This window comes from Salmo salar, chromosome ssa08 (genome assembly GCF_905237065.1).
Source record: "Salmo salar chromosome ssa08, Ssal_v3.1, whole genome shotgun sequence".
NCBI classification, from domain to species: Eukaryota; Metazoa; Chordata; class Actinopteri; order Salmoniformes; family Salmonidae; genus Salmo; species Salmo salar.
The window spans coordinates 9,263,858-9,291,712 of NC_059449.1; the positions used below are offsets into that span (position 1 = coordinate 9,263,858).

Genomic DNA, 27,855 nt, shown 5'->3' on the forward strand with positions numbered 1-27,855 from the left:
GGTAGTGTATATTATGGGGTATTGTGTGTAGATCAGTGACAAAAATCTGTAAATTTAGTCAATTTTAAATTTGGGTTGTAACACAACAACATTTGGAAAAAGTCAATGGGTGTAGTTGAATACTTTCTGAAGGCACTGTAGGTTTTGTTGATTTCAAACTCATGAATGAAGAAAAAATAATAGCCAGGTGCATCACTATTCCCATTGAAGATCTATTACTGTATGTAGGATATATGTATTTCTCCCTTAACTTGCTCCCCCATCTTTAGTCCACTCAGCAGCTCAATGCTCTCTGGTTCGTCTTCTATTGTCTCCTCTTTGACCAGCAGCAGATCAGGCTTCCCATCCTCCATGTCTACTGACTGTAAGAGATACAGAGTGAGAGGATGTTGGATCAAGAAATCTGATATGAGCACCCTGCTATGGAGCATCTTCTGATTGGGCAATGAGGGATTGCTATGAATACTATGTAAATGTCTTAGTTGATTTGATTACTTGATTAGGGCTGTGGTGGTGACGAAATTTCGTCAGCCGGTGATTGTCAAGCACATAACTGTCAGTCTCACGGTAATTGACGTTAATTAACATAAACACATTTAGCATCTCCTGGCTTACACACAAGCCACTGATGCAGACCTTTGGAACATCTACATTTTAAAAAGTCTAATAAATCCATGTAATAAAGCCTACACCGTCACAATAAATCCATTATTTATTTTAGACTGGTCTAAAGAAACATGATATGAAGAAAATGTAGTCTATTTCAGAAGAACAGAATAGCATGTCCTTATGTTAGGTCCTGATCTGGATATGCCAAATGGCTGTGGGCTACACTAGTTCATTTAGCAGACAAGATTTACTTAGAATTCCATGGCATTATTTTATAGTATGAAGAATACAATTGAACAAAGCTGAATAAAATAGAAAGGATATTTTCTCCAAACGATTTGCACTATTCTGTGTTGAGCGGTTAACAAAGAAATAGGTATTCCTATATGCTTAATTTAGAGTTATTAATGTAACTTTAGTTGTTATACAAACGTTCTTTGCACAGGCTGTACACACTACATCAGTCACTCATTCACAATTTGACAACCACTTGATAATGCCTAGAATTTCATGTGGCATCCATTTTGTGTGGCCGTAGTGCCCCCTCAAAAAATCCTTGCCTTTTGTGGCCAGTGGCCGTTGTGCCCTTCTCCCTGAGTGCTGCATGCTCCATCACGTGATCGGGTCTTTCTCACAGGCTACAAGTGAAGACCGACACATCGGGGACGCAACTGGGTGAATCCTAATCCAATTCCGAGGTGCATATTGAAGATATTGGAAGAACTGTCCACATTTACTTTTTGTCAGCCAACAAGATGAGTAGGCCTAACGAACAGCAAAAGCACTAGCCTTTGTCAATCTACTATCCCCCATAGTACAAAAGTCGACTTATTCTATTCTGTGTGAGAAATAAATATTCCAAACATAGTCTGGGACAGTTGTGGGATGCGATAGATCCCAAATTAATACAACCACTAGCATCAAAACACCTTTTTTACGCAATGTGGCTGACGCAACAGATCAGAACGTTTAGCTTAAAATGTTGATAAACTATTAGGTTATTTCTTCACATTATAAGTGCTGCAACGTGCACATGGTCGTAGGCTGTAAGCGTGAATGTTCCATTAGCGGAAAACACCGTTATCAAAGGTGACCGCAAATGCAATTATGCATGTAATGCTTTTATTATAAAAGTGCATTTTTATGGTGAAAATTATCGTCCCCAAACTTGAAACTCTCGCATTGCTTATGTATGCAAGTTAAGTTCTAAACCCCTTGTAAAGCGGATTAATGTGCTTAATTTGAAGAAGTTATTTGGCCACTTTAGTTGTGATACAAACCGTATTAGAACATATAGACCTATGGCCTAGGCTACATGAGGTGTGCGACTATGATTCGAAAAAGGTCGCAAAAAAAGGCATTGTTTCTTATGCTGGGCATCATTCACAAGTGATAGGCTAATATTGTCACTCATCAGACTATTCTTGATTTAATTTTATCTTTACATATACTAAATAATATATGGGTGAAATCCGTTTTGATTTAGAATGGACCATTATCATGCACCTGTATCAAAACAGGGGCAGCGGGAAAAATACATGTCATCTATGCACTTAAGTAGCAAATGGAGGACGCTTTTCCACGTGGTTTATTTTCATGCTAGCCATGTAGGCTATACTCCTGTTGTAAATATAAGCAATGTGGTTAATATTAGGAAAGTTGAGAAATAAATATAGTGGCCTAGCCTATAGAAAGCTGATGGGATCCTTGTCTTTTCTCCCGCAATTGCATAGCCTATAGAAATGTTGCGCAACATGAGCTCATGGGCTCTCATGAAGTGTTTGATTAGATTTTTGAATACATTTTCATTGATGCCAGAGTGATTAGAGGGACAATAGAGTGCTGAGTACCAGGCAGTTAGCAAGTTTGGTAGGCTACTATTGACCAGCATCAGAGCTTGGAGAAGCCTAATTACCGTGACTAAACGGTCACGTGGAATTTGACCGCCCTCATGATCCCCGGTGTGGTGGTAATACGGTCACCGCAACAGCCCTAGTGATAATTGAAAGGAATAGTCCCACACTTAAGACAAAATGAATCAAGACCTGGGCCCGTATCCACAAAGAGTCTCAGGTTCCCACCTGTCTATATAGTCTTTGTAATTATGATTTAAAAGACTAAACTGATCCTAGATCAGCACTCCTACTCTGAGAGGCTTTGTGGATACAGGCCCTGACCTAATTCCATTTGACATTTACTGTACTTTTCTCAGCATTTTGCCATTGAGGTACTGAAGCAAGCACACTTGTCGTTTTTTGTTGTTTGTAACAGCCCCGCGTCCCCACCATCACACAATTACTGTTGTTTACGCAATCCAAAAACGTTCCATTATAAATCGCAATCTGGGTCAGGTGGGCATCATTTGACAGTTTATTCTATTGTCAACATGACTAGCTAATACAGTGGTAGGCTTTCAAAAGGGACTTCAGACAGACTGTAATTTTGGTGCACATAGAATGGAGTCATGAGTGTATTCAAGTGCGTGTTCCGCGGCTAATGTTCTTCACAGTACGACAAACACAGGCTCGTTGTGTTCAGGACAACCCAGGGTTTAACACATGTCATCTTGTAACTGTGGATCAAACATAGCGATCACAAACGTTGATACTGTAAATTACGTTTTCAAATATGGAAATGTGAAGTGCACATTTGAACTCACAGGTGTGTGGTTTGCTCGTATGACATCAGTGGTAGTTATAATCCTCAACGTCTCATCTTCCAGAACGCATTGACTCTTCTGGATTTACATTTGCCTCACTCAGATGACAAATGTGCAAAAGTAGCCCAATTAGCGGGAGGGATGGGGGCATCTTGTCTCGCACGGTGCTCAAATTTATAACGGCTGTCAGTCAAAACCCATACAGTGATGGGAAGCGGAGAACCTGAGCCCTGACGTCATGTATAGCATGTTACTGTACATCCACTGCGTTCTAATTTAGGCGCGTATCAATGGGAAAAAAATCAGCCATTTTCAATCAGTATATGGGATGACGGGCTGTGAGTGGAAAGGGCTACACCTATCATCATTAAACCCATCCTGGTGGACATAAATATGATATTGTGGGTAAATATGAGTCAGCTATGATAGGTCAAAAGTCATCAGACAAACCTGAGTAAACAATGTACAGCAGGTGTTTGTTAGTGTGTGTCGGGTGTGTATGTAGAATAGGGTGAGATCAGTGATGTATACTAAAGAGAGTCTCAATGAAAGTCTTAGAATGAAAAGTCCCATTTTGTGTTTATTAAACAAAAACAAGTTAAATACACCATATGAAAACCACACACCTCAACAAAAAATCTGCATGAACTTGATAAACGGCATTATGTTTCGCCCCACCGACTTCTTCGCCAAGCTATTGAAGGATGCAATGGGATCGGATGTTTTGGCTTCGGATCCCCAGCTGGACCGTGAAAATCGCGCCCTTGTCCCAGTGCCTGGACCGGGCCAACGTCCTCGCCCAGTAATCATCTGCTGTCACAGTTTCAAGACCAAGGATCTTATCCTGCGCGAGGCTCGAATGAGGGGCAACCTGTTACATAAAGGGCACCCCTTCCGTGTCTATGAGGATTATGCGCCCGATGTGGCAAAGCACCGCGCCGGCTACAGAGATGTCATGACCAAACTCTATAAACTCCATCTTCGCCCAGCCTTGCTCTTCCCTGCAAGACTAAGAATTACCCCGCTTTCCGGTGAGATTTGGCTCTCCTCGGTTTTGGACGCAGAGAAGTTTATCCGGGAATATCCACCAGCCCTCTGTGGTGATTGTGTAGGTGTGCGTACATATAATTATTATTTGTACTTTCTTATTATTTTCTCTTAGCATTTTAGTATTATGTATCTGTATATTATAAATTAGTGTAGATTATTACTCTGGGGTATGAATGTTTGTGTATGTAGATGTGTGTGTATGTATGTGTGTTTGTGTATATATGCGTATGTATGTATATGTGTGTGTGTGTGTATGTATCTGTATATATTTAAAAAATATATATTCTTATATATATTTTTTTGTGTGTGTATGTATGTATGTATGTATGTATGTATGTATGTATGTATGTATGTATGTATGTATGTATGTGTGTGTGTGTGTGTGTGTGTGTCATTTATTTAAAAAAAAAATTGATTGGGGGGTACGTTTAATTTAGCTAAATCCTTGTTCCGATCTCCTAACCCACAATATGTAAATGTACTGCTGTCTGTCGGTTGCTGATGGTTTATGTTTAGACCAGCATTGCTTAGCAATATAATCTTGTGATGCTATATCTTGCTTATCTCAGGGATTGACCCAAGATGACGGTTAAGTGCGCAATATGTTTAAATTGCAACTTATTCTGTTTAGGTTTATTAGATGCTAATTGAACACTTTATTCGCGGGAGCCTCCTCAGTTCATATGTTAGTAGAAGTTCTAGGATAGAGAGGTGAACGTATAGTTGGGATTTTATTTTAGTTCTACCTCTTGTTCGAGGTCGCGCCGTGCTTTTTTTGGGGGGGGGGGTAAATGGGGGGGTAAATGTAGGGGAACAGGGTGGAGAGTAAAGGTGCTTGCAGGGGGGGGGGGATTGGTTGGATACTGCTCGGGTGTAGGTGCTACATATGCTATAGTTCCACCACCTACTCAGAAGGTACTGCGCGGTCGCAACCTTCGCTCTCTCTCTCCTGCTACTCTCTCCTCTTCCATCCTATCATCTCTTCCCTCTGCTCAATCCTTCTCCAACCAATCTCCTGATTCTGCCTCCTCTCCTCCCTTTCTGCATCCTTTGACTCTCTATGTCCCCTATCCTCCCGACCGGCTCGGCCCTCTCCTCCTGCTCCGTGGCTTGACGACTCATTGCGAGCTCACAGAACAGGGCTCCGGGCAGCCGAGCGGAAATGGAGGAAAACTAGCCTCCCTGCGGACCTGGCATCTTTTCACTCCCTCCTCTCCACATTTTCTTCCTCTGTTTCTGCTGCTAAAGCCACTTTCTACCACTCTAAATTCCAAGCATCTGCCTCTAACCCTAGGAAGCTCTTTGCCACCTCCCCCTCCCCCCTCTCCTCCCTCTCTGCGGATGTCTTTGTCAACCATTTTGAAAAGAAGGTCGACGACATCCGATCCTCGTTTGTTAAGTCAAACGACACCGCTGGTCCTGCTCACATTACCCTACCCTATGCTTTGACCTCTTTCTCCCCTCTCTCTCCAGATGAAATCTTGCAACTTGTGACGGCCGGCCGTCCAACAACCTGCCCGCTTGACCCTATCCCCTCCTCTCTTCTCCAGACCATTTCTGGAAACCTTCTCCCTTACCTCACCTCGCTCATCAACTCATCCTTGACCGCTGGCTACGTCCCTTCCGTCTTCAAGAGAGCGAGAGTTGCACCCCTTCTCAAAAAACCTACACTCGATCCCTCCGATGTCAACAACTACAGACCAGTATCCCTTCTTTCTTTTCTCTCCAAAACTCTTGAGCATGCCGTCCTTGGCCAGCTCTCTTGCTACCTCTCTCAGAATGACCTTCTTGATCCAAATCAGTCAGGTTTCAAGACTGGTCATTCAACTGAGACTGCTCTTCTCTGTGTCACGGAGGCTCTCCGCACTGCTAAAGCTAACTCTCTCTCCTCTGCTCTCATCCTTCTAGACCTATCTGCTGCCTTTGATACTGTGAACCATCAGATCCTCCTCTCCACCCTCTCCGAGTTGGGCATCTCCGGCACGGCTCACTCTTGGATTGCGTACTACCTGACAGGTCGCTCCTACCAGGTGGCGTGGCGAGAATCCGTCTCCGCACCACGTGCTCTCACCACTGGTGCCCCCCAGGGCTCAGTTCTAGGCCCTCTCCTATTCTCGCTATACACCAAGTCACTTGGGTCTGTCATATTCTCACATGGTCTCTCCTATCATTGCTACGCAGACGACACACAATTAATCTTCTCCTTTCCCCCTTCTGATAACCAGGTGACGAATCGCATCTCTGCATGTCTGGCAGACATATCAGTGTGGATGACGGATCACCACCTCAAGCTGAACCTCGGCAAGACGGAGCTGCTCTTCCTCCCGGGGAAGGACTGCCCGTTCCATGATCTCGCCATCACGGTTGACAACTCCATTGTGTCCTCCTCCCAGAGTGCTAAGAGCCTTGGCGTGACCCTGGACAACACCCTGTCGTTCTCCGCTAACATCAAGGCGGTGACCCGATCCTGTAGGTTCATGCTCTACAACATTCGCAGAGTACGACCCTGCCTCACACAGGAAGCGGCGCAGGTCCTAATCCAGGCACTTGTCATCTCCCGTCTGGATTACTGCAACTCGCTGTTGGCGGGGCTCCCTGCCTGTGCCATTAAACCCCTACAACTCATCCAGAACGCCGCAGCCCGTCTGGTGTTCAACCTTCCCAAGTTCTCTCACGTCACCCCGCTCCTCCGCACACTCCACTGGCTTCCAGTTGAAGCTCGCATCTGCTACAAGACCATGGTGCTTGCCTACGGAGCTGTGAGGGGAACAGCACCTCCGTACCTTCAGGCTCTGATCAGTCCCTACACCCAAAGAAGGGCACTGCGTTCATCCACCTCTGGCCTGCTCGCCTCCCTACCTCTGCGGAAGCACAGTTCCCGCTCAGCCCAGTCAAAACTGTTCGCTGCTCTGGCACCCCAATGGTGGAACAAGCTCCCTCACGACGCCAGGACAGCGGAGTCAATCACCACCTTCCGGAGACACCTGAAACCCCACCTCTTTAAAGGATACCTGGGATAGGATTAAGTAATCCTTCTAACCCCCCTCCCCCCCAAAAGATATAGATGTACTATTGTAAAGTGATTGTTCCACTGGATATCATAAGGTGAATGCACCAATTTGTAAGTCGCTCTGGATAAGAGCGTCTGCTAAATGACGTAAATGTAAAATGTAATAGGAACTACAAATGAGGAGGGCGGGGCTTACATTCACTTCCTGGAATGTCAAGGGTTTAAACCAATTAAGAGAGGCAAAGTCCTAGCCCACTTGAAAGCACTCTCATCTGAAACCCATCTGAAAAACAATTCTCATAGCAGACTTAAATGTAGGTGGGTGGGGCAAGTGTATCACTCTAACTTCTCTGCCAAAACGAGAGGCACAGCAATTCTGGTACAGAAAGGAACTCCCTTTCTACTTAAAACCACTACTGCGGATAAAGAGGGTCGTTATGTGATCGTAATAGGAGAGATCCACTCTACTTCTGTAACTCTACTAAATATCTATGGGCCAAACATTGATAACCCCTCTTTTTTCAAAAGAGTCCTTGCCCTGATTCCAGATATCTCCCATACTAACCTGGTCATTGGAGTGGACCTTAACTGTGTACTAGACCAATATTTGGATAGATTCTCTACCCGGCGAACCCCTACCTCCTATTCAAGCGAATTCTTGAATACCTACATAAAAAATTCTAACTTATTTGATATATGGAGGATCTCTAACCCTACGGGTAGGAAATAATCCTTTTACTCTCATGTTCACAATGTTTATACTTGAATTGACTACTTTTTGGTTGATGCTAAACTACTCCCCTATACCTGTAATATGAGGTATCATGATATTATAATCTCTGACCACAGTCCACTCACCTTCTCCCTGAGATTGGGTGACATCGTACCAAAAGAGAGGGTCTGGAGGTTGAATCCTCAGCTCCTCACAGAACCAACATTCTGTGAACATCTTAAAGACCAAATTACATTTTTCTTTGATACCAACGACAACACAGAGACTTCCCCAGCATTATTGTGGAAAACACTGAAGGCTTATTTGAGAGGCTGTATCATCTCCTTTCAGACTGCCAGGAGTAGGCAAAACGGAGGAAAATTGGTAGAACTGGAGGGACAAATTCACTTACTGGATAGGGAGAATGCTAGCCATCCATCTATGGAGAAACATAAAAAAATTACCTCTTTAAAATTTGAATATAATCAGATTCTCTCAGCTAAAATTGCTAAATCTTTTCTATATGCCAAGCAAAAATATTTTGAGTTTGGTGACAAACCACACAAATTACTCCCCAGACAACATCAACAAAAATGTGAGTGACCGAATTATTCACAAAGTTAAATCTGCATCTGGGGAATTACTCTCTTCCCCCAAAGACATCAATGACAGATTCCGTCAGTTTTATGAGACTCTATATACATCTAAAGCGGATCCTAACCCCTTAATTATGCAAAACTTTTTGGAGGACTGTAATCTTCCTGCCCTGAACCAGGAAGATTCTAACTTCCTGAATATGGAAATATCTCTTGAAGAAATTAGAGAAACAATTAAATCTCTAAAGAGTGGCAAGACCCCGGGCCCAGATGGATACCCTGGTGAATTCTATAAAACATTCAGCAACATGCTCTCTCCCTACCTGCACAAAAGGTTGGTTCAGGCCAATGAGGATGGAGCTCTCCCATCTACTTTGGATGAGGCGTTCATTACAGTTATACATAAGAAGGGTAAAGATCCGGAAGAGGTAGGGTCATACAGACCAATATCCCTCCTTAATACAGACCAAAAGATTTGAGCAAAAACTCTGGCAAACAGGCTTAGCACTTTAATTGGCAAATTGATCCATTCGGACCAGACCGGCTTTATCCCTAACAGAAACTCATTCTTCAATCTCAGACGCCTCTTCAACATTATGTATTCTCAGAGGTTACCTAACGTGGACCTTGCCGTAATATCTCTTGACGCCGAAAAGGCCTTTGACCAAGTTGAGTGGTCCTATCTATTCAAGGTCCTACAGAAATGTAATATTGGAGATGGGTTCATAAATTGGATCCAGCTTTTATATAGGAAACCCTGTGCAAGAATACTCACTAACCAATCATTGTAGCCCCGATTTAACCTTCACAGAGGGACAAGGCAGGGTTGTGCGCTGTCGCCTATGCTCTTTGCCCTAATTATTGAACCCTTCGCTCAGGCGATCAGATCTCATGCAGCAATATACGGCTATAATACTAAAGATACTCTAAATAAGATTTCCCTATACGCAGATGACATTCTCCTCTATGTAACAGAACCCCAAGCTAGTATTCCAGCTATTCTTGATGTGATTAATTTGATTGGTACCTTCTCGGGATACAGAATAAATTGGAACAAGAGTGAATTAATGCCCATACGGTTGCAAAATACCTCCTGGCTAGAACATCTTCCAGTTAAGTTATCTTCAGAAAAATGTACCTACCTAGGAATTGTAGTTACCAAACAATACTCCTTACTATTTAAAGAGAATTTCCCCTCTCTGATGCAAAAACTCAAGGCAAACATACAATTTTGGAGAACTCTCCCAATTTCTCTGCTTAGAAGAATTAATGCCATTAAAATGGTCTTCCTCCCACAACTGCTCTACCTATTTCAGAACATCCCAGTATTCATTCCTAAATCCTTTCATAAACAACTGGACTCAATTATCAATCCTTTCATCTGGGATTATAAAACACACAGGATAGGTAAAAAAAACACCTCTGTAAATCCAAGATGGAAGGAGGATTGTCTCTCCCAAATGTTATATTTTACTATTGGGCCGCTAACCTCTGCGCTGTTACGTTACATGACGCACCTCCGTCATCCAGCTGGCTTAGTAAGGAGCGCGAGGAGTGTCACCCCTTCTCTATTGGTGCTGTGATGTCGCCTGTCAATCTGGAGATGTCACTTTATTGTAACAATCCTATTATACATAGCATAGTCCGAATCTGGAAGCAAATTAAAGTCCACTTTGAGCTTAGACCAATATCATTCATGCTCCCTGTTGCCAGGAATCCCTCCTTTGCCCCCTCTAACCTTGATAACACCTTTGAGCGATGGGGAGAGTTGGAGATAAGTACCATAGGGGATTTATATATAGAAGGGACCTTTGCTTCCTTTGAGTTGCTGAGGGAAACTTATAATCTTCCCAGAAGTAACTTTTTCAGATACCTACAAATTAGAGACTATGTTAGAAAACACCTCCCAACATTTGGGAATGCTAAACCTTCCATGTTTGACGGATGCATAAAAATATGCCCCACCTCAGACAAACTGATATCTCGTATATATGACGCTTTTCAATCTGTTAGCACACCTTCTACTGATGCCATTAAGGCAAAATGGGAGGAAGAACTAGGGACTGACATTTCGGTGGCAGACTGGGAAGATAGCTTGGAGTATATCCACACCTGCTCCATTAACTCCAGACATCGTCTCATACAATTCAAGGTATTACACAGATTACACTATTCCAAAGCTAAACTGCATGGGATATTTCCTGATACATCCCCTATGTGTGATAAATGTCAGGCTGAGCAGGGTACACTACTCCACTGCTTTGCCCTATGCTCTAGCTTGTATGGTTATTGGTGTGGAATTTTTAGGATCCTCTCTGAAGTTCTGGAGACTTCAATAGACCCAGACCCGCTTCTGATAATCCTGGGAGTGTCTGATTCCCTAAACGGATTAACCAACCCTCCAAAACAACTAATCTCTTACAGTCTCATTTCGGCAAAAAAAATTAATCTTGTTGTTTTGGAAAAGGAGGGAAGCGCCGTCTAAAAAATTATGGCTCAGCGAATTGGCAAACACTGTACACTTAGAAAGAATTAGATATATTCTGAACAATAAATTAGCAACATTTGATCAAATCTGGCAGCCTTTCCTTTCTTAATTGGACCAGTCGGCGCTGTGAATTTGTACTTTTTAACGCACTCTCAATTGTAATATTTTAATCTACCTTTGGGCAGCATGTGCTGGCCCCACCACCCGAGCAGTCGGGAGGGGAATAGGGGGGAATAAAGGGGGGGAATAAGTGGGGGGGTAACATCTACCCTCATTCTTTCTACCTGTCCTTGTTCTGTATGTCTTGTTTTGTAATATTTGTTTTGTACCCAGAACTCTGGGTCTTGTTGTTCGTATCTGCTCTTTTATGTTTAGATAAGATTTGTATACTTGTCTTTTATACCTATACACCATTCTTGTGTGTTCAATAAAAATTATTTGAACAAAAAATAGTGATTGGTTGGTCATCTCTCCATGTATTGTGTCCCGCTGGCTTCACAAAGCTCCTGTAGCCTCCAGTGAGGTGTCCTTCACCTGAGAGAGTGATTGGTGGAAAATAGGTGGTTAAGTTAGGTATTGTCAATGCTCAACGCTATATTGTACACTATTGGCAGTTTGGACACTGACTAGAATTGGCAAGGAAGTAAAGCAGGGGTGGCAAACCCGGCCAATCCGCCCATGGGTGGTTTAAGTAATAAAAAAAGAAGTACAAACTCAATATACTTTACAATTACTAAAACAAAAAAACTGTATAGAAATGATAATGGTCCCACATTCATAGTTTCATGACTGTCCAGCTTGTTAATAATCACCGAAATTAAAGATAGTCAGGTTGCATCCAAAAACGATGGATAGAGGATGATTGTTTGCTAATTTTGACAGCAAGGAAATATTTTTTTAAATTCAGTCCGGCCCTCCAGACCTCATTGAACACTTCCCAACAACTTCTTGATACTGTTTATATATTTTTTTCCCCCGTTTTTTAAACACCAAACATACACATACGAACAACAACTTACAGACAGACGCACACAAAGACTACATCTCCTCTGCCCAGACCCGCATGCTCACACCACCCCCATTTGCCATGTTTTCATTTAGTAAATAATAGGAAATGCAGTAAATCAGCCTCAACTAAATAGCTGTAGTTTTCTCCGAAATACCCTTTTTTCTTTCGGACTTTGATTTATTTCTAAACGTAACATTACATAGTCTTCCTCTACGATTTTACAGATCTCTGCCACGGCTGCATTCGGTAGCGCCTCCATGATGGAGGCTATTTGAGTGTGAACATCCATACAGTTAACGTTAACTAGATAATGTCAACAAAGTCATGACTACAACGCGAATTAAAGATTACCGGGGGTAAGTATGTGATAATGTGCTGTTAAATTAGTCATATTTTGAGTTCCAGGGTGTTCATAAATGTCTAAATAACAACAATAAAAACCGATAACGTGGAAATTGTTGTCTGTCACTTCACTCTTATTCTTTGGTATAATGGCGTTTGCAACAATTATATGTGCATTCCGCCACCTACTGTAGAGGTGGATAATAAAGTCCCCCGTCCCGTCCCCTCACAAAAAATGCAGTGTACAAAATAATACATCTATAACATTTTTTAATTAAACTAAATCAGACTGCTTTTCTGTTCTAATCAGGTTCATACACAAGCTCAGAATGATCCTGTGAGGGCGGGACATTTCCTGGCTACAGTTGTCCTTACAGTGCTTCTGCCGTTAAGTCTTGGAGGCCCAAAATCTTCTTGGCTACAGATATAATGATGTCCAGCTTCTTGGACACTTGTGCAGTACAGTTAATAACTGTAGCTATAATGCCACAAAATACACCTTATTCACAATAAGTGTATCCAGATCACTTGATTGATGTATAACATATGCATCCACTACCATATATTTTTCAGAACTGTGGCCTCTTCCCCTTCAACTCTCTTCACCGCCTCCACATAGGAGATTTGCTGTACAGCCCTGATCCTTCACACCTCAACCTCTTTCACCCTAATAGGGCACTCAGGGAATTCGGAAATATGATCCCCACCAGAAGGTGTTTAGCTTGTCTGGGAGCAAGATGTCGGTGTCCGCGACGTGGCTGGTTTTCCCTTTGTAATCCATGATTGTCTGTAGACTCTGTCACATACGTCTCGTGTCTGAGCCGTTGAATTGCGGGTCCCGCCATCACCCTGGATATCAGCAAATCCTCATGGAATGCAGACTGTAAACACAAATTGCACAGAAGAGAATATGAAGGTTTATATATAACCACAGTCAAGCCAATCTCTATCACTGTGATTCAAGTACCTACATTTACATTTTTGTCATTTAGCAGACGCTCTTATCCAGAGCGACTTACAGTAGTGAATGCATACATTTCATAAAAAAAAATTCTCCGTACTGGTCCCCCGTGGGAAACGAACCCACAACCCTGGCGTTGCAAACACCATGCTCTACCACCTCAGCCACACGGGACCACATTATGGAGCCATTGGAGTTTATTTTCAAGTTAGTATTTTTAAGTTAGTATTTTTAAACTCGGGAGATGCGAAGGTCGAGAGCCATTCGTCCACTGAAACACAACCCAGCCAAGCCACACTGCTACTTGACACAATGCCCGCTTAACCCGGAAGCCAGCCGCACCAATGTGTCAGAGGAAACACCGTACACCTGGCGGGCCGGGCGCACCTGTGGCGGGCCGGACGCATGTCAGCGTAGTGCGCGATGGGACAAGAACATCCCTGCCGGCCAAACCCTCCCCTAACACGGACGATGCTGGGCCAATTGTGCGCCGCCCCATGGGTCTCCCGGTTGCGGCCGGCTGCGACAGAGCCTGGACTTGAACGATGCAATGCCTTAGACCACTGCACCACTCAAGAGACCTATTTTTTTTAAAGTTTTGATTCAAGAATTAAGCATAATATTTTGGTTCGACTGTAATAAGGAAAACTCAGTCCCTGCAATGACGCAAACAAAAAACTAGTCAGTTAGTACAGAGTCAATTTTGTATTTAATTTAAACAAAATTGTCACACAGTCACAACTCTGAAGTACAGTACATTTATTGCACAAAACGATAAATGAAAACATTCATTTTAGAATACTTTGGAAAAGGTTCAACATTACATTACACACAGCTTCATGACTTCACGTCAAGTAAACATTAATTAAGGCACTGTCATTATCTCACTATAAAACAGTATAAACCTAAAGGGACAAAGTATTTTTACAGACACCATCACACCAACCATCACCATAATCATCTACTCTGCCTCATCATCCTCAGTTCAACTCATCCACTTTCCTATACATTCAAATCCAACAGAATTCATTACAATCTAACTAGTTCTACATTATACACGGGCTGTGTATTTTCTGCATTTTCAGTGCATACAGGCAAACGGCCTCTCTCTCGTGTGGACCTTCAGGTGCCTCTTCAGGTGGTGCTGGTGGGAGAACCTCTTATCACACTGGGAGCAGCTGTATGGTTTCTCCCCTGTGTGGACTCTCTGGTGCCTCTTCAGCTTGGAGGAGTGTGAGAAACTGGCCCGACACAGGTGGCAGCCGAATGGTTTCTCCCCTGTATGCATCATCTGGTGGATCTCCACCTGTTGGGGGAAACTGAAGGCTTTCCCACAGAACGAACACGGGAAGCGCTTCTCTTTGCCACCGGATCTACTGATAGCGTTACTACTACTGTCATTTGTCAATGGGCTTGTGTAGCCATTTAGTGTTGAGGCACTGGCATTGTCTGAGGTTTGATTTAACATAAGGAGAGTGTGAGGAGGATGAAAGCCAGGGAGTGTCTGTGTTGTCACAGGGTCCATGTTCCAGTTGATAGATCCTATAGAAGGCAGGCTGAAGGCAGCACCTGTTAGGGGGGTAACCTGAGGCCCCATCAGTCTCTCTGAATCACAACTATAGGAGCAGGACGGAGCATCGCTAGCAGAGTCTGTATCTGTTCTCTCCTTCCGCATACAGACACCTCCCCGTCCCTGCAGACAAAATCTAAGTCTTGCCCTCATCTCAGCCAGTCTGTTGTCATGGAGACTGAGTTTGGATGTTGTTTTGTGTTCAACTGTCTGTTTCTGGTAGTGGTCAACAATGTTGTTCCCCAGTCCAGAGTTGAGGACGCTGTCCCATCCACTGACCTCCACTATGTCACCTCTGGTCCTGGCCTGCTCAGTGATGTTGTCCCCTGGGCCCTTGGCTGCACCAGTCTGGGTCTGGGAATCCAAGATGGCTCCCCAGTCTTCTCTGTTAGCCTCCAGCCAACCACCTGCAGAAAGAGGTTAGAAAAATACTTTACAAACATGGCAGAGAACTCGACATATGAAGTATCTTGTCAATTACCTGCTGAAGTTAATACATTATGTTTGTGTGTTTTTTTTGTATGTAAACACAAGTTGTTTAATTTTATGAATGAAGAAAAAAGTATAGCCAACCGCATCACTTTTCCCATTGAAGATCTATTACTGTATGTCGGCTGTATGTATTTCTCCCTTACCTTGCTCCCCCATCTTTAGTCCACTCAGCAGGTCAATGCTCTCTGGTTCATCTTCTATTGTCTCCTCTTTGACCAGCAGCAGATCAGGCTTCCCATCCTCCATGTCTACTGACTGTAAGAGATACAGAGTGAGAGGATGTTGGATCAAGAAATCTGATATGAGCACCCTGCAATGGAGCATCTTCTGATTGGGCAATGAAGGATTGCTATGAGTATTATTAGTTGATTTGATCATTCAAAGGCATGTTCCCACACTTAAGGCAAAATCAATCAAGACCTTCAAATCAAATTTTATTGGTTGCGTACACATATTTTGCATATGTTATCGCAGGTGCAGCGAAATGCTTATGTTTCTAGCTCCAACCGTACCTAACGATACACACAAGAAAAAATAAGGATCAGAACGCGTAATGTCAGAGTCCGGAAAATAGTGTGATGGTTTGGGGATGCTTTGCTGCCTCAGGACCTGGACGGCTTGCCTTAATAGAAAGGAACCATGAATTCTGCTCTGTATCAGAGAATTATACAGGAGAATGTCAGGCCATCCGCCTGTGAGCTGAAGCTGAAGCACAGCTGGGTCACGCAGCAAGACAATGATCCAAAACACACAATCAAGCCTCCATGAAAATGGTTAAAAAGCAACAAAGTGAAGTTTTGGAATGGCCTAGTCAAAGTCCAGACCTAATCCCAATTGAGATGTTGTGGTCGGACTTGAAATGAGCAGTTCATGTTTGAAAACCCACAAATGTTGCTGAGTAAAAGCAGTTCTGCATGCAAGAATGGGACAACATTCCTCTACAGCGACATGAGAGACTGATCAACAACTACAGGAAGCGTTTGATTGGAGTCTTTGCAGCTAAAGGTGCCACAACCAGTTATTGAGTGTAAGGGGGCAATTACTTTTTTACACAGTGGAATTGGGTGTTGCATAACTTTGTTCATTAAATAAAATCTATATTTTGGGGGGTTATTTGTAAACACAGGTTCCCTTTATCTAATATTCGTTTTGGTTGAAGATCTGATGACATTAAGTATCAAACATATGTGGAAATAGAGAAAATCCAAAAAGGGGCACATAGTTTTTCACGGCACAAAAATATTGCATTTTTATTTATTTTATTTTAAAAAATGAATAAAGATGTAAAAATATATATCAGAACGAGCCTATCACAATGTCCCTTGTTTCATGAGCCGTTATAAAAGTTCCCAGAAATGTTCCATACACACAAAATGTTTATTTCTCTAAAATGTGCAGTTTTGTCACACAACGTCCAACCGGCCTCACAACTGCAGACCACGTGTAACCACACATCCGGCTTCTTCACCTGCCGGATCGTCTGAGCCACCCAGACAGCTGATGAAACTGGGGGTTTGCACAACCGAACAATTTCTGCACAAACTGTCAGTAACCACAAACTGTCAGAAACCATCTTGTCACCCTCACCAGGAACTTGACCTGCCTGCAGTTCGTCGTCGTAACCGACTTCAGTGGGCAAATGCTCACCTTGGATGGCCACTAGCCCGCTTGGGAAGTGTGCTCTTCACAAATGAATTCCGGTTTCAACTGTAATGGGCAGATGGCAGACAGTGTGTATGGTGTCTTGTGTTTGAGCGGTTTGCTGACGTCAACGCTGTGAACAGAATGCCCCGTGGTGGTGGAGTTATGGTATGGGCAGGCATAAGCTATAGATAACGAACACAATTGCATTTTATTGATGACAATTTGAATGCACAAAGATACCGTGACGAGATCCTGAGTCCCATTGTTGTGCCATTCACCCGCCACCATCACCTCATGTTTCAGCATGATAATGCATAGCCCCATGTCACAAGCATCTATACACAATTCCTGGAAGCTGAACATTTCCCAGTTCTTCCATGGCCTGCATACTCACCAGACACCATTGAACATGTTTGGGATGCTCTGGATCGATGTGTAAGACCGCGTGTTCCAGTTCCCGCCAATTTCCAGAAACTTTGCACAGCCATTGAAGAGGAGTCCTCCCCCCCCCCCCTCCTCCCTCTCTGCGGATGACTTCGTCAACCATTTTGAAAAGAAGGTTGACGATATCTGATCCTCGTTTGCTAAGTCAAACGACACCGCTGGTCCTGCTCACACTGCCCTACCCTGTGCTTTGACCTCTTTCTCCCCTCTCTCTCCAGATGAAATCTCGCGTCTTGTGACGGCCGGCCGCCCAACAACCTGCCCACTTGACCCTATCCCCTCCTCTCTTCTCCAGACCATTTCCGGAGACCTTCTCCCCTTCCTCACCTCGCTCATCAACTCATCCTTGACCGCTGGCTACGTCCCTTCCGTCTTCAAGAGAGCGAGAGTTGCACCCCTTCTGAAAAAACCTACACTCGATCCCTCCGATGTCAACAACTACAGACCAGTATCCCTTCTTTCTTTTCTCTCCAAAACTCTTGAACGTGCCGTCCTTGGCCAGCTCTCCTGCTATCTCTCTCAGACTGACCTTCTTGATCCTAATCAGTCAGGTTTCAAGACTGGGCATTCAACTGAGACTGCTCTTCTCTGTGTCACGGAGGCTCTCCGCACTGCTAAAGCTAACTCTCTCTCCTCTGCTCTCATCCTTCTAGACCTATCTGCTGCCTTTGATACTGTGAACCATCAGATCCTCCTCTCCACCCTCTCCGAGTTGGGCATCTCGGCGCGGCCCACGCTTGGATTGCGTCCTACCCGACAGGTTGCTCCTACCAGGTGGCGTGGCGAGAATCTGTCTCCGCACCATGCGCTCTCACCACTGGTGTCCCCCAGGGCTCTGTTCTAGGCCCTCTCCTATTCTCGCTATACACCAAGTCACTTGGCTCTGTCATATCCTCACATGGTCTCTCCTATCATTGCTATGCAGACGACACACAATTAATCTTCTCCTTTCCCCCTTCTGATAACCAGGCGGCGAATCGCATCTCTGCATGTCTGTCAGACATATCAGTGTGGATGACGGATCACCAGCTCAAGCTGAACCTCGGCAAGACGGAGCTGCTCTTCCTCCCGGGGAAGGACTGCCCGTTCCATGATCTCGCCATCACGGTTGACAACTCCCTTGTGTCCTCCTCCCAGAGTGCTAAGAACCTTGGCGTGATCCTGGACAACACCCTGTCGTTCTCCACTAACATCAAGGCGGTGACCCGATCCTGTAGGTTCATGCTCTACAACATTCGCAGAGTACGACCCTGCCTCACACAGGAAGCGGCGCAGGTCCTAATCCAGGCACTTGTCATCTCCCGTCTGGATTACTGCAACTCGCTGTTGGCTGGGCTCCCTGCCTGTGCCATTAAACCCCTACAACTCATCCAGAACGCCGCAGCCCGTCTGGTGTTCAACCTTCCCAAGTTCTCTCACATCACCCCGCTCCTCCGCTCTCTCCACTGGCTTCCAGTTGAAGCTCGCATCCGCTACAAGACCATGGTGATTGCCTACGGAGCTGTGAAGGGAACGGCACCTCCATACCTTCAGGCTCTGATCAGGCCCTACACCCAAACAAGGGCACTGTGTTCATCCACCTCTGGCCTGCTGGCCCCCCTACCTCTGAGGAAGCACAGTTCCCGCTCAGCCCAGTCAAAACTGTTCGCTGCTCTGGCACCCCAATGGTGGAACAAGCTCCCTCACGACGCCAGGACAGCGGAGTCAATCACCACCTTCCGGAGACACCTGAAACTCCACCTCTTTAAGGAATACCTAGGATAGGATAAAGTAATCCTTCTAACCCCCCCCCCCCCCCTAAAATATTTAGATGCACTATTGTAAAGTGGTTGTTCCACTGGATATCATAAGGTGAATGCACCAATTTGTAAGTCGCTCAGGATAAGAGCGTCTGCTAAATGACTTAAATGTAAATGTAATGTAAATGACTGGGACAACATTCCACAGGCCCCAATAAACAGCCTGATCAACTTTATACAAAGAAGATGTGTCGTACTGCATGAGGCAAATGGTGGTTTTCTCATCCACGCACTTACCTTTTTTTTAAGGTATCTGTGACCAACAGATGCATATCTGTATTCCCAGTCATGTGAAATCCATAGATTAGGACCTAATGAATTGATTTAAATTGACTGATTTCCTTACTCAGTAAAATCTTTGGAATTGTTGCATTTATATTTTTAGTATATGATCCGTTATTGATGTCACTTGTTAAATCCACTTCAATCAGTGTAGATGAAGGTGAGACAGGCCTGTTTACCCCACTACCATCTAGACGGTGGAGACAGTACTGGTGCATCAATGCTGGGACCGAGAGAATGAAAAACAGCTTCTATCTCCAGGCCATCAGACTATTAAATAGTCACCACTATCTGGCCTCCGCCCAGTACCCTGCCCTGAAACTTAGTCACTGTTAATAGCCGGCTACCACCTTGTACTCTACCCTTCACCTTCGACTGCTGCCCTATGTACATAGTCATTAAAGACTGGTCACTTTAATAATCTTTACATACTGTTTTACCCACTTCCTATGTATATACTGTATTCTGGTCAATGCTCATCCTATATAAATACTGCTGGTTTTACACACCTTTTCTATTCATATACTGTCCATAATGTCTATAGACATCATTATATATACACAAACACACTGACTATACCAAACATTAGGAATACCTTCCTAATATCGAGTTGTAACCCTCCCTTTTGCCCTCAGAACAGCCTCAATTCGTCGGGACATGGACTCTACAGGGTGTTGAAAGCGTTCCAAAGTAATGCTGGCCCATGTTGACCCCAAGGCTTCCCACAGTTGTGTCAAGTTGGCTGGATGTAATTTGGGTGGTGTACCATTCTTGATACACACAGGAAAATGTTGAGCGTGACAAATTCAGCAGCATTGCAGTTTTTGATACACACAAACCGGTGTGTCTGGCACCTACTACCGTACCCCTTTCAAAGGCACTTAAATATTTTGTCTTGCCCATTCACCCTCTAAATGGCACACATACACTATCCGTGTCTCATTTTTTTCTCAAGGCTTAAAAATCTTTATTTAACCTGTCTCCTCCCCTTCATCTACACTGATTGAAGTGGATTTAATAAGTGACATCAATAAGGGATCATACAATTCACCTGGATTCACCTGGTTAGTCTATTTAATGGAAAGACCCATGTAAATGGGAGTGGGTTGCGACATTTGGATTTGTCTCTAAGCTTCCCTGTAGTCTAAGAAGTCACTAGTGTTGCCCTGCGAGTGTCGTTCTCCTAAGTGAGTCTCGTCTGAATTCCATGTCTGAAGAGCATCGCCCTCCACTTTCAGTCACTTCATCTACGACCAGACCCTCCCCTTTCTTATCTAGGCACCCTTCAGAGTATACACTACAACTGTACTGGTTCCAGTACCCTCTCATTGGATTAGACTACAGTGCCTTCAGAAAGTATTCATACCCCTTGACTTATTCCACATGTTGTTGTGTTACAACCTGAATTCCAAAATGTATTTAAAAAAAATGCTTACTCATCTACACGCAATACCCCATAACGACAAAGTGAAAACGTTTTTATTTTATTGAAAATGAAGTACATTAATATCTTATTTACATAAGTATTCACACCCGAGACAATACTTTGTAGAAACACTTTTGGCAGCGATTAAACCTGTGAATCTTTCTGGGTAAGTCTCCAAGAGCTTTCTAAACCTGCATTTAAACTGCATCAAGCTCGGTCAAATTGCTTGTTAATCAATGCTAGATAACCATTTTCAGGTCTTGCCATAGATTCTTAAGTAGATGTAAGTCAAAACTGTAACTCGGCCACTCAGGAAAATTCACTGTCTCTTGGTAAGGAACTCCAGTGTAGATTTGGCCTTGTGTTTTAGGTTACTGTCCTGCAAAGGTGAATTCATCTCCCAGTGTCTGGTGGAAAGCAGACTGAACCAGGTTTTACGCTAGGATTTTGCTTAGCTCCATTCTATTTCTTTTTTATCCTAAAAAACACTGCAATCCTTAATGATTACAAGCATACCCATAACATGATGCAGCCACCACTATGCTTGAAAATGTGGAGAGTTGTACTCAGTAATGTCTTGTATTGTTTTTGCTCCAAACATAACACTTTGTATTCTGGACAAAAAGTTAATTGCGTTGCTACATTTCTTGCAGTATTACTTTAGTGTATTGATACACCATCCAAAGTGTAATTAATAACTTCACCATGCTCAAAGGGATATTCAATGTCTGCTTTTTTTTTTTACCCATCTACCAACAGGTGCCCTTCTTTACGAGGCATTGGAAAACCTCCCCGGTCATTGTGGTTGAAATTCATCGCTCACCTGCGGGACCCTTACAGATAATTGTTTGTGTGGGGTATTCATTCATAAATCATGTTAAACACTATTATTGCACACAGAGTAAGTCCATGCAACTTAATATGTGACTTGTTAAACTCATTTTTACTCCTGAACGTATTTTGGGGTTGAATACTTATTGACAGTTTTTAATTATTTTGTAAACATTATTCCACTTTGACATTATGGGGCATTGTGTGTAGGCCAGTGACCAAAAAAAATGACATTTTAAATTCAGTCTGGAACACAACAAAATTTGGAAAAAGTCAAGAGGTGTGAATACTTTCTCAAGGCACTGTATATGCCTGATATATTACTAAATGTCTGGATACAATAGACTACTCAGGAATATTCAACACATCTGTTACTCTCGTAATTCCAAATGCATCTGTGTAACACTCACCACTGCATCCTGTATCAAAAGGTTGGCTGGTCCTCATTAACGACCCTTTTTGTTTACTAAGCTTTACTACACAAGTTTCCAACTTACCTAACTTCGTTGGTTAACTCGAGGTTCCTCGGGTCTCCACCGAACTAGGTAAATCCACTTTTAGTTATAAATGCACCTCATTGCTGTAACCAACTACAAAATGCATTACAATTGGATGTTCTGGTGTCGCTCGTGCAATTCTTATTGAGGAATGTAACTGTTTTTCTTTAATATTTGTGTTGTGCTGTATTTCTTTGTTTTACATTGTCCTATTCATTGTATATGCAGAGCTCCCTTGTGAAAGAGACCCTGGTCTCAATGTTAACTCCCTGTTTAAATAAAGGTAAAATCAAAAATATATTTTCTGCTGACAATAATGGCAATTCATGTTTGTCTTTAATGCAGGGTTTAATCTAAACCGCAGATGCTATTAAGTGGAATGGTTACTTTCTATGTTAAAGAGTGGAATGTTTTTTCTGCAGGTGTATCCTGAGGTAGCTCCTTTCTGAGAACCTCCTCCTGCAGTGCAAACCACCTCTCTCCCGTGTGGACCTTCAGCTGGTTCTAGCAGGAGAATCTTTTCTCACACTGGGGTCAGCTGTATTATTTCTGCCCTGTGTGGACCCTCTGGTGTCTCTTTAGGTTGCCAGCATGGGCAAAGCGCATGTTACACTGGGTACAGCTGAAGGGTTTCTCCCCTGTGTGGACTCTTTGGTGCCTATTCAGGCTGGACGATTGGGAGAAAGTGGCCCGGCACAGGTGGCAGCCGTATGGTTTCTCCCCCGTGTGCATCCTCTGGTGGATCTCCACCTGTTGGGGGAAACTGAAGGCTTTCCCACAGAACGAACACGTGAAGCGCTTCTCAATGGCGCTGCCACCTTTACTGATTCTGTCTCTACTACTGTCATTTGTCAATGGGCTTGTGTAGCCATTTAGTGTTGATGAACTGGCATTGTCTGAGGTTTGGTTTAGCATAAGAAGAGTGTGAGGAGGATGAAGGCCAGGGAGTGTCTGTGTTGTCACAGGGTCCATGTTCCAATTGATAGATCCTATAGAAGGCAGGCTGAAGGCAGCACCTGTTAGGGGGGTAACCTGAGGTGCCATCAGTCTCTCTGAATCACAGCTATAGGAGCAGGACGGAGCATCGCTAGCTGAGTCTGTGTGTGTTCTCTCCCGCCTCATACCAACACCACCCCGTCCATGCAGACCAAAGCTATGCCTCGCCCTGGTCGTAGCCAGTCTGTTGTCATGGAGACTATGTTCAGATGTTGTTTTGGGTTCGACTGTCTGTTTCTGGTTGTGGTTAACAGTGTTGTTCCCCGGCCCAGAGTTGAGGACGCTGTCCCATCCACTGACCTCCACTATGTCGCCTCTGGTCCTGGCCTGCTCAGTGATGTTGTCCCTTAAGCCCTTGGCTGCACCCGTCTGGGGCTGGTATTCCAAGATGGTCGCCCAGTCTTCTCTGTTAGCCTCCAGCCAACTAACTGCCGGAAGAGGTTAGAAAATAGACTTTAAAAACATTTTTGAGTCCAGTTCAGACATTATAATGTGTGTTTTTCTAAACAAACATAGGTTCTATTGATTTCATTGGATGTATTGAATGTGCTGTATGTAATAGTATTCCCATTGAAGATCCATTGAAGATCTATTACTGTATGAAGGCTATATGTATTTCTCCCTTACCTTGCTCCCCCATCTTTAATCCAGTCAGCAGATCAATGCTCTCTGGTTCATCTTCTATTGTCTCCTCTTTGACCAGCAGCAGATCAGGATTCCCATCCTCCATGTCTACTGACTGTAAGAGATACAGAGTGAGGATGTTGGATCAAGAAATATGATATGAGCACCCTGCTATGGAGCATCTTCTGATTGGGCAATGAGGGATTGCTATGAGTACTATGCAAACATGTTAGTTGATTTGATCACTTCATACTATTTAATGGTTTAATCATTCAAAGGCATGGTCCCACACAAAATTAATCAAGACCTGGGCCTGTATCCACAAAGAGTATTAGAGTAAAAGTGCTGATTGAAGATCAGGTCCCCAAATGTCTGCATAGTCATTCATTATTATCTAAAAGGAAAAACTCATCCTAAATCAGCACTCCTACTTTGAGGCTTTGTGGATATAGACCTTGACCTAATACCATACAGACAGTAGTTCACAGTGGGCTCACCTCAGTGAGACTGTGTGTGGTCCTGTGCTGCTCAGCTGGTTCCTCTGTGGGTTCAGGAGGAGGTGTAGTCTGATTGTCCTCCATGACCATGGTCACATCAGGTTTCCCTAAACCCTCCTCACACCCCTCCTCCTTCACCAGCAGCACCTCTGGACCCTCCTCCTGGAATAGACAGGTGATACAGATTACAGACATACACCCCCTCAGGTACGTACACACACACACACAGATAATGAACACACTTTCAACATGGAGTGTTTACCCATCCCCAATACGTTTGAGGCTGTAGTAGTTACCCAATTACTTAATTGTTGTTAAGCCCATCATGGTGGACATAAATATGTTGTTGGTAAATATGAGTCACCTATTATAATTCAAAAGTCATCATCAGCCAAACCCAACTAAACTATACTAAGCAAAAATATAAACGCAACACTTTCAAAGATTTCACAGAGTTACAGTTCATATTAGGAAATCAATCAATTGAAATAAATTCATTAGGCCCTAATCTACGGATTTCAAATGACTGGGCAGGGGTGCAGCCATGGGTGGGCCTTGGAGGGCATAGACCCCCCCACTTGGCTGACAGGCCCAGCCAATCAGAATTCGTTTTTCCCCACAAAAGGGCTTTATTACAGACAGAAATACTCCTGGGCTGACATGCTCTATAGTTGTGAAGCCAATTGGACGTACTACCAAATTCTCTAAAACGAAGTTGGAGTCGGTTTATGGTAGAGAAATTAACATTTGATTCTCTAGCAACAGCTATGGTGGACATTTCTGCAGTCAGCATGCCAATTACACGCTCCCTCAAAACTTGAGACATGTGGCATTGTGTTGTGACAAAATTGCACATTTTATAGTGGCCTTTTATTGTCTCCAGCACAAGGTGCACCTGTGTAATGGTCATGCTGTTTATTCAGCTTCTTGATATGCCACACCTGTCAGGTGGATGGATTATCTTGGCAAATGAGAAATGTTCACTAACAGGGATGTAAGCAAATTTGTGCATATGGAAAACGTCTGGGATTTTTGTGTTTCAGCTCATGAAACATGGGACCAACACTTTACATTATATTTTTGTTCCGTGTGTTTTAACCTGTACAGTAGGTGTTTGTTACTGTGTGGGTTTGTGTAGGTATATTTAGTACGTGTATAATGGTTATAAAGCACTGTTGTGTGTATGCAGAACAGGGTGAGATCAGATGTGATGTGTACTAAAGAAAGTCTCAATGAAAGTCTTAAAAACAAAATGGGACTTTTTATTCTATTAAACATAAACAAGTTTTACAGCTGCAATATGTAACTAGTTGGGCAACCTGACCAAATTCCCATAGAAATGTGAGTTATAGGTCTGTCTATAAGTCTAAAAAGTGGTAGATCTGTTCTATGTGCACTATTTCCATGCTTCCCCGTCTTAAGTTACATTTTTGCGTCTTTTACTTTCAGTTTTGTACACCAGCTTTAAACAGCTGAAAATACAACATTTGGAAAACATATTTCACTGCGGTTTAGATGGTACAATGATTCTCTACACAATGACTGCTTGTTTTGTCACAAACTGAAAATAGGCATATTAGAATTTTAGCAACCAGGAAATGGCAGAGTGATTTCTGCATATTGCATCTTTAAATACACCATATGAAAACCACACATACAACAATCTGCATGAACTTGTTAATTCACTTTCTTATTAAAAGAAAATTAAGCAGTTGAACGGAAGTAATGAAAATAGGCATTTGGGAACATCATATAGCTTACACAGTACAAATACAATAGGTAACAGTATTATTAGGCTTATATATACCTTAAAGTGCCTGCTGAAAGTCTACACACCTCTTGCAGTGTATACATACAGTATTAAATTGAATGTTTTTCTTAGCCATCTACACAAGCTACTCCACATTTTCAAAGTGAAAGAAAGATTATAGAACATAGTGTGACAGCGTTATGTTATGGGTATGCTTGTCACCGGCAGGGACTTGGGACTTTGTCAGGATCAAAATAAATATGAAAGGAACAAAGCCCAGGTAAAAGGTTAGAGGAAATCCCCCCTCAGTCTTCTGAAAACCTAACTCTGGGATAGTGTTTTATTTTACAGCATTACAATTACACACATTTAATGCCAAAGGCACACCAGAATAGCTTTCCAAGAGGTGTTGAGTATTTGAGTAGTCCAGTCTCAGTCCTGAACTAATTTGCTTGAAAATCAGAGACAAGGTTTGAATATTGCTCACCATCAATGATTCCCAACCAAATATATTGAGCTTGAGCAATTTTGACAAAAACAATGGATATATGTTGCCCTAAGAGTTGTGCAAAGTTGGTAGAATCTTATTCAAAATTATTCACAGCTGTACTGGCTGCCAAAAGTGCTTCCGCCAAGTATTAACTCTGGGTTGTGAAGACATAGCAATCAAGACATGGTCGTTTTACTTTTTTTTTATACATTTGGAAAATGTTCTATAATTTTTCTTTCACTTTGAAAATGTGGAGTAGGTTGTGTAGATAGGTAGGAAACAAACTCATTTAATCCCTTTTTAGATTTAATTTGAAGGCAGCAAAATGTGAAGACTGTGCAAGGGGTGTGTAGACTTTCATTAGAGACTGTATATCCCACAATGTCTGGATGCAATATTCCACCCAGGAATATTCAACAATGAAATCTGTTTTAAGCTCAGTTCAAATACATAAGATGAGACACGACGGTCTTAAGGAGCTAGCTTAGCAGAGAACTAGCTAGCTATTTTGCTGATATTCATCTGACAAGTTTCTAAGGCCCCGATTCTGACCCGATTTAAGCGTGCTTAAATGGAACGTAATTCACTTTTTATGGCAGTTCTCTCTATTGTATTCTGACCTTGAATTTAAGCATTTGAATAGCATACTATTCACCCACTATTTGTTTGAGGTTGAGCTAGAATAAATGAAGGTGTGGCGAAGCTGTGTCCAGATACGCCGTATTCTAACCTTGACTTAATTCCCCTCATAATTCCAACACCTTTACGCGCAAGGAAACCATGCATGAGGTCGAGCCAACCTGCCATATTCCAAGTGGAAAAAGTATCTACTTTATTTTTACTGATAGAAATAACAGCATTCTCCATGCACTGTAATTTATAAATTGATAAGAGCTATGTAAATTAGTAATCCGTTTTGGAAAAGGGGATTGTAAATACACATGGCAATTGTTTTAGATTATTTTTCCTTATGATCCCTAGAGGCAAAGGTGAAACCAGTCATATGGAAGCAAACCGAAAATCATATCAACATGACACGTATTGCGGCCCCTTTTCCACCGTGAAATAAGATGTAAA

At 43.0% G+C, this 27,855-nt stretch overlaps 2 protein-coding genes across 2 annotated transcripts in view; both read right to left on the reverse strand.

Moving 5' to 3' along the window:
* LOC106610133 (zinc finger protein 629) overlaps window positions 1-442 on the reverse strand; it is a 254,819-nt gene extending 254,377 nt beyond the window's left edge. Inside the window, exon 1 of the mRNA XM_045723200.1 lies at window positions 251-442. Within this exon, the coding sequence (XP_045579156.1) occupies window positions 251-431 (181 nt within the window). The 5' untranslated portion in view covers window positions 432-442. The remainder of the gene's footprint in view (window positions 1-250) is intronic.
* Window positions 1-27,855, reverse strand: part of LOC106610081 (zinc finger and SCAN domain-containing protein 2) — a 482,712-nt gene that overhangs the window by 410,656 nt on the left and 44,201 nt on the right. The gene's annotated exons all lie outside the window — the stretch shown is intronic.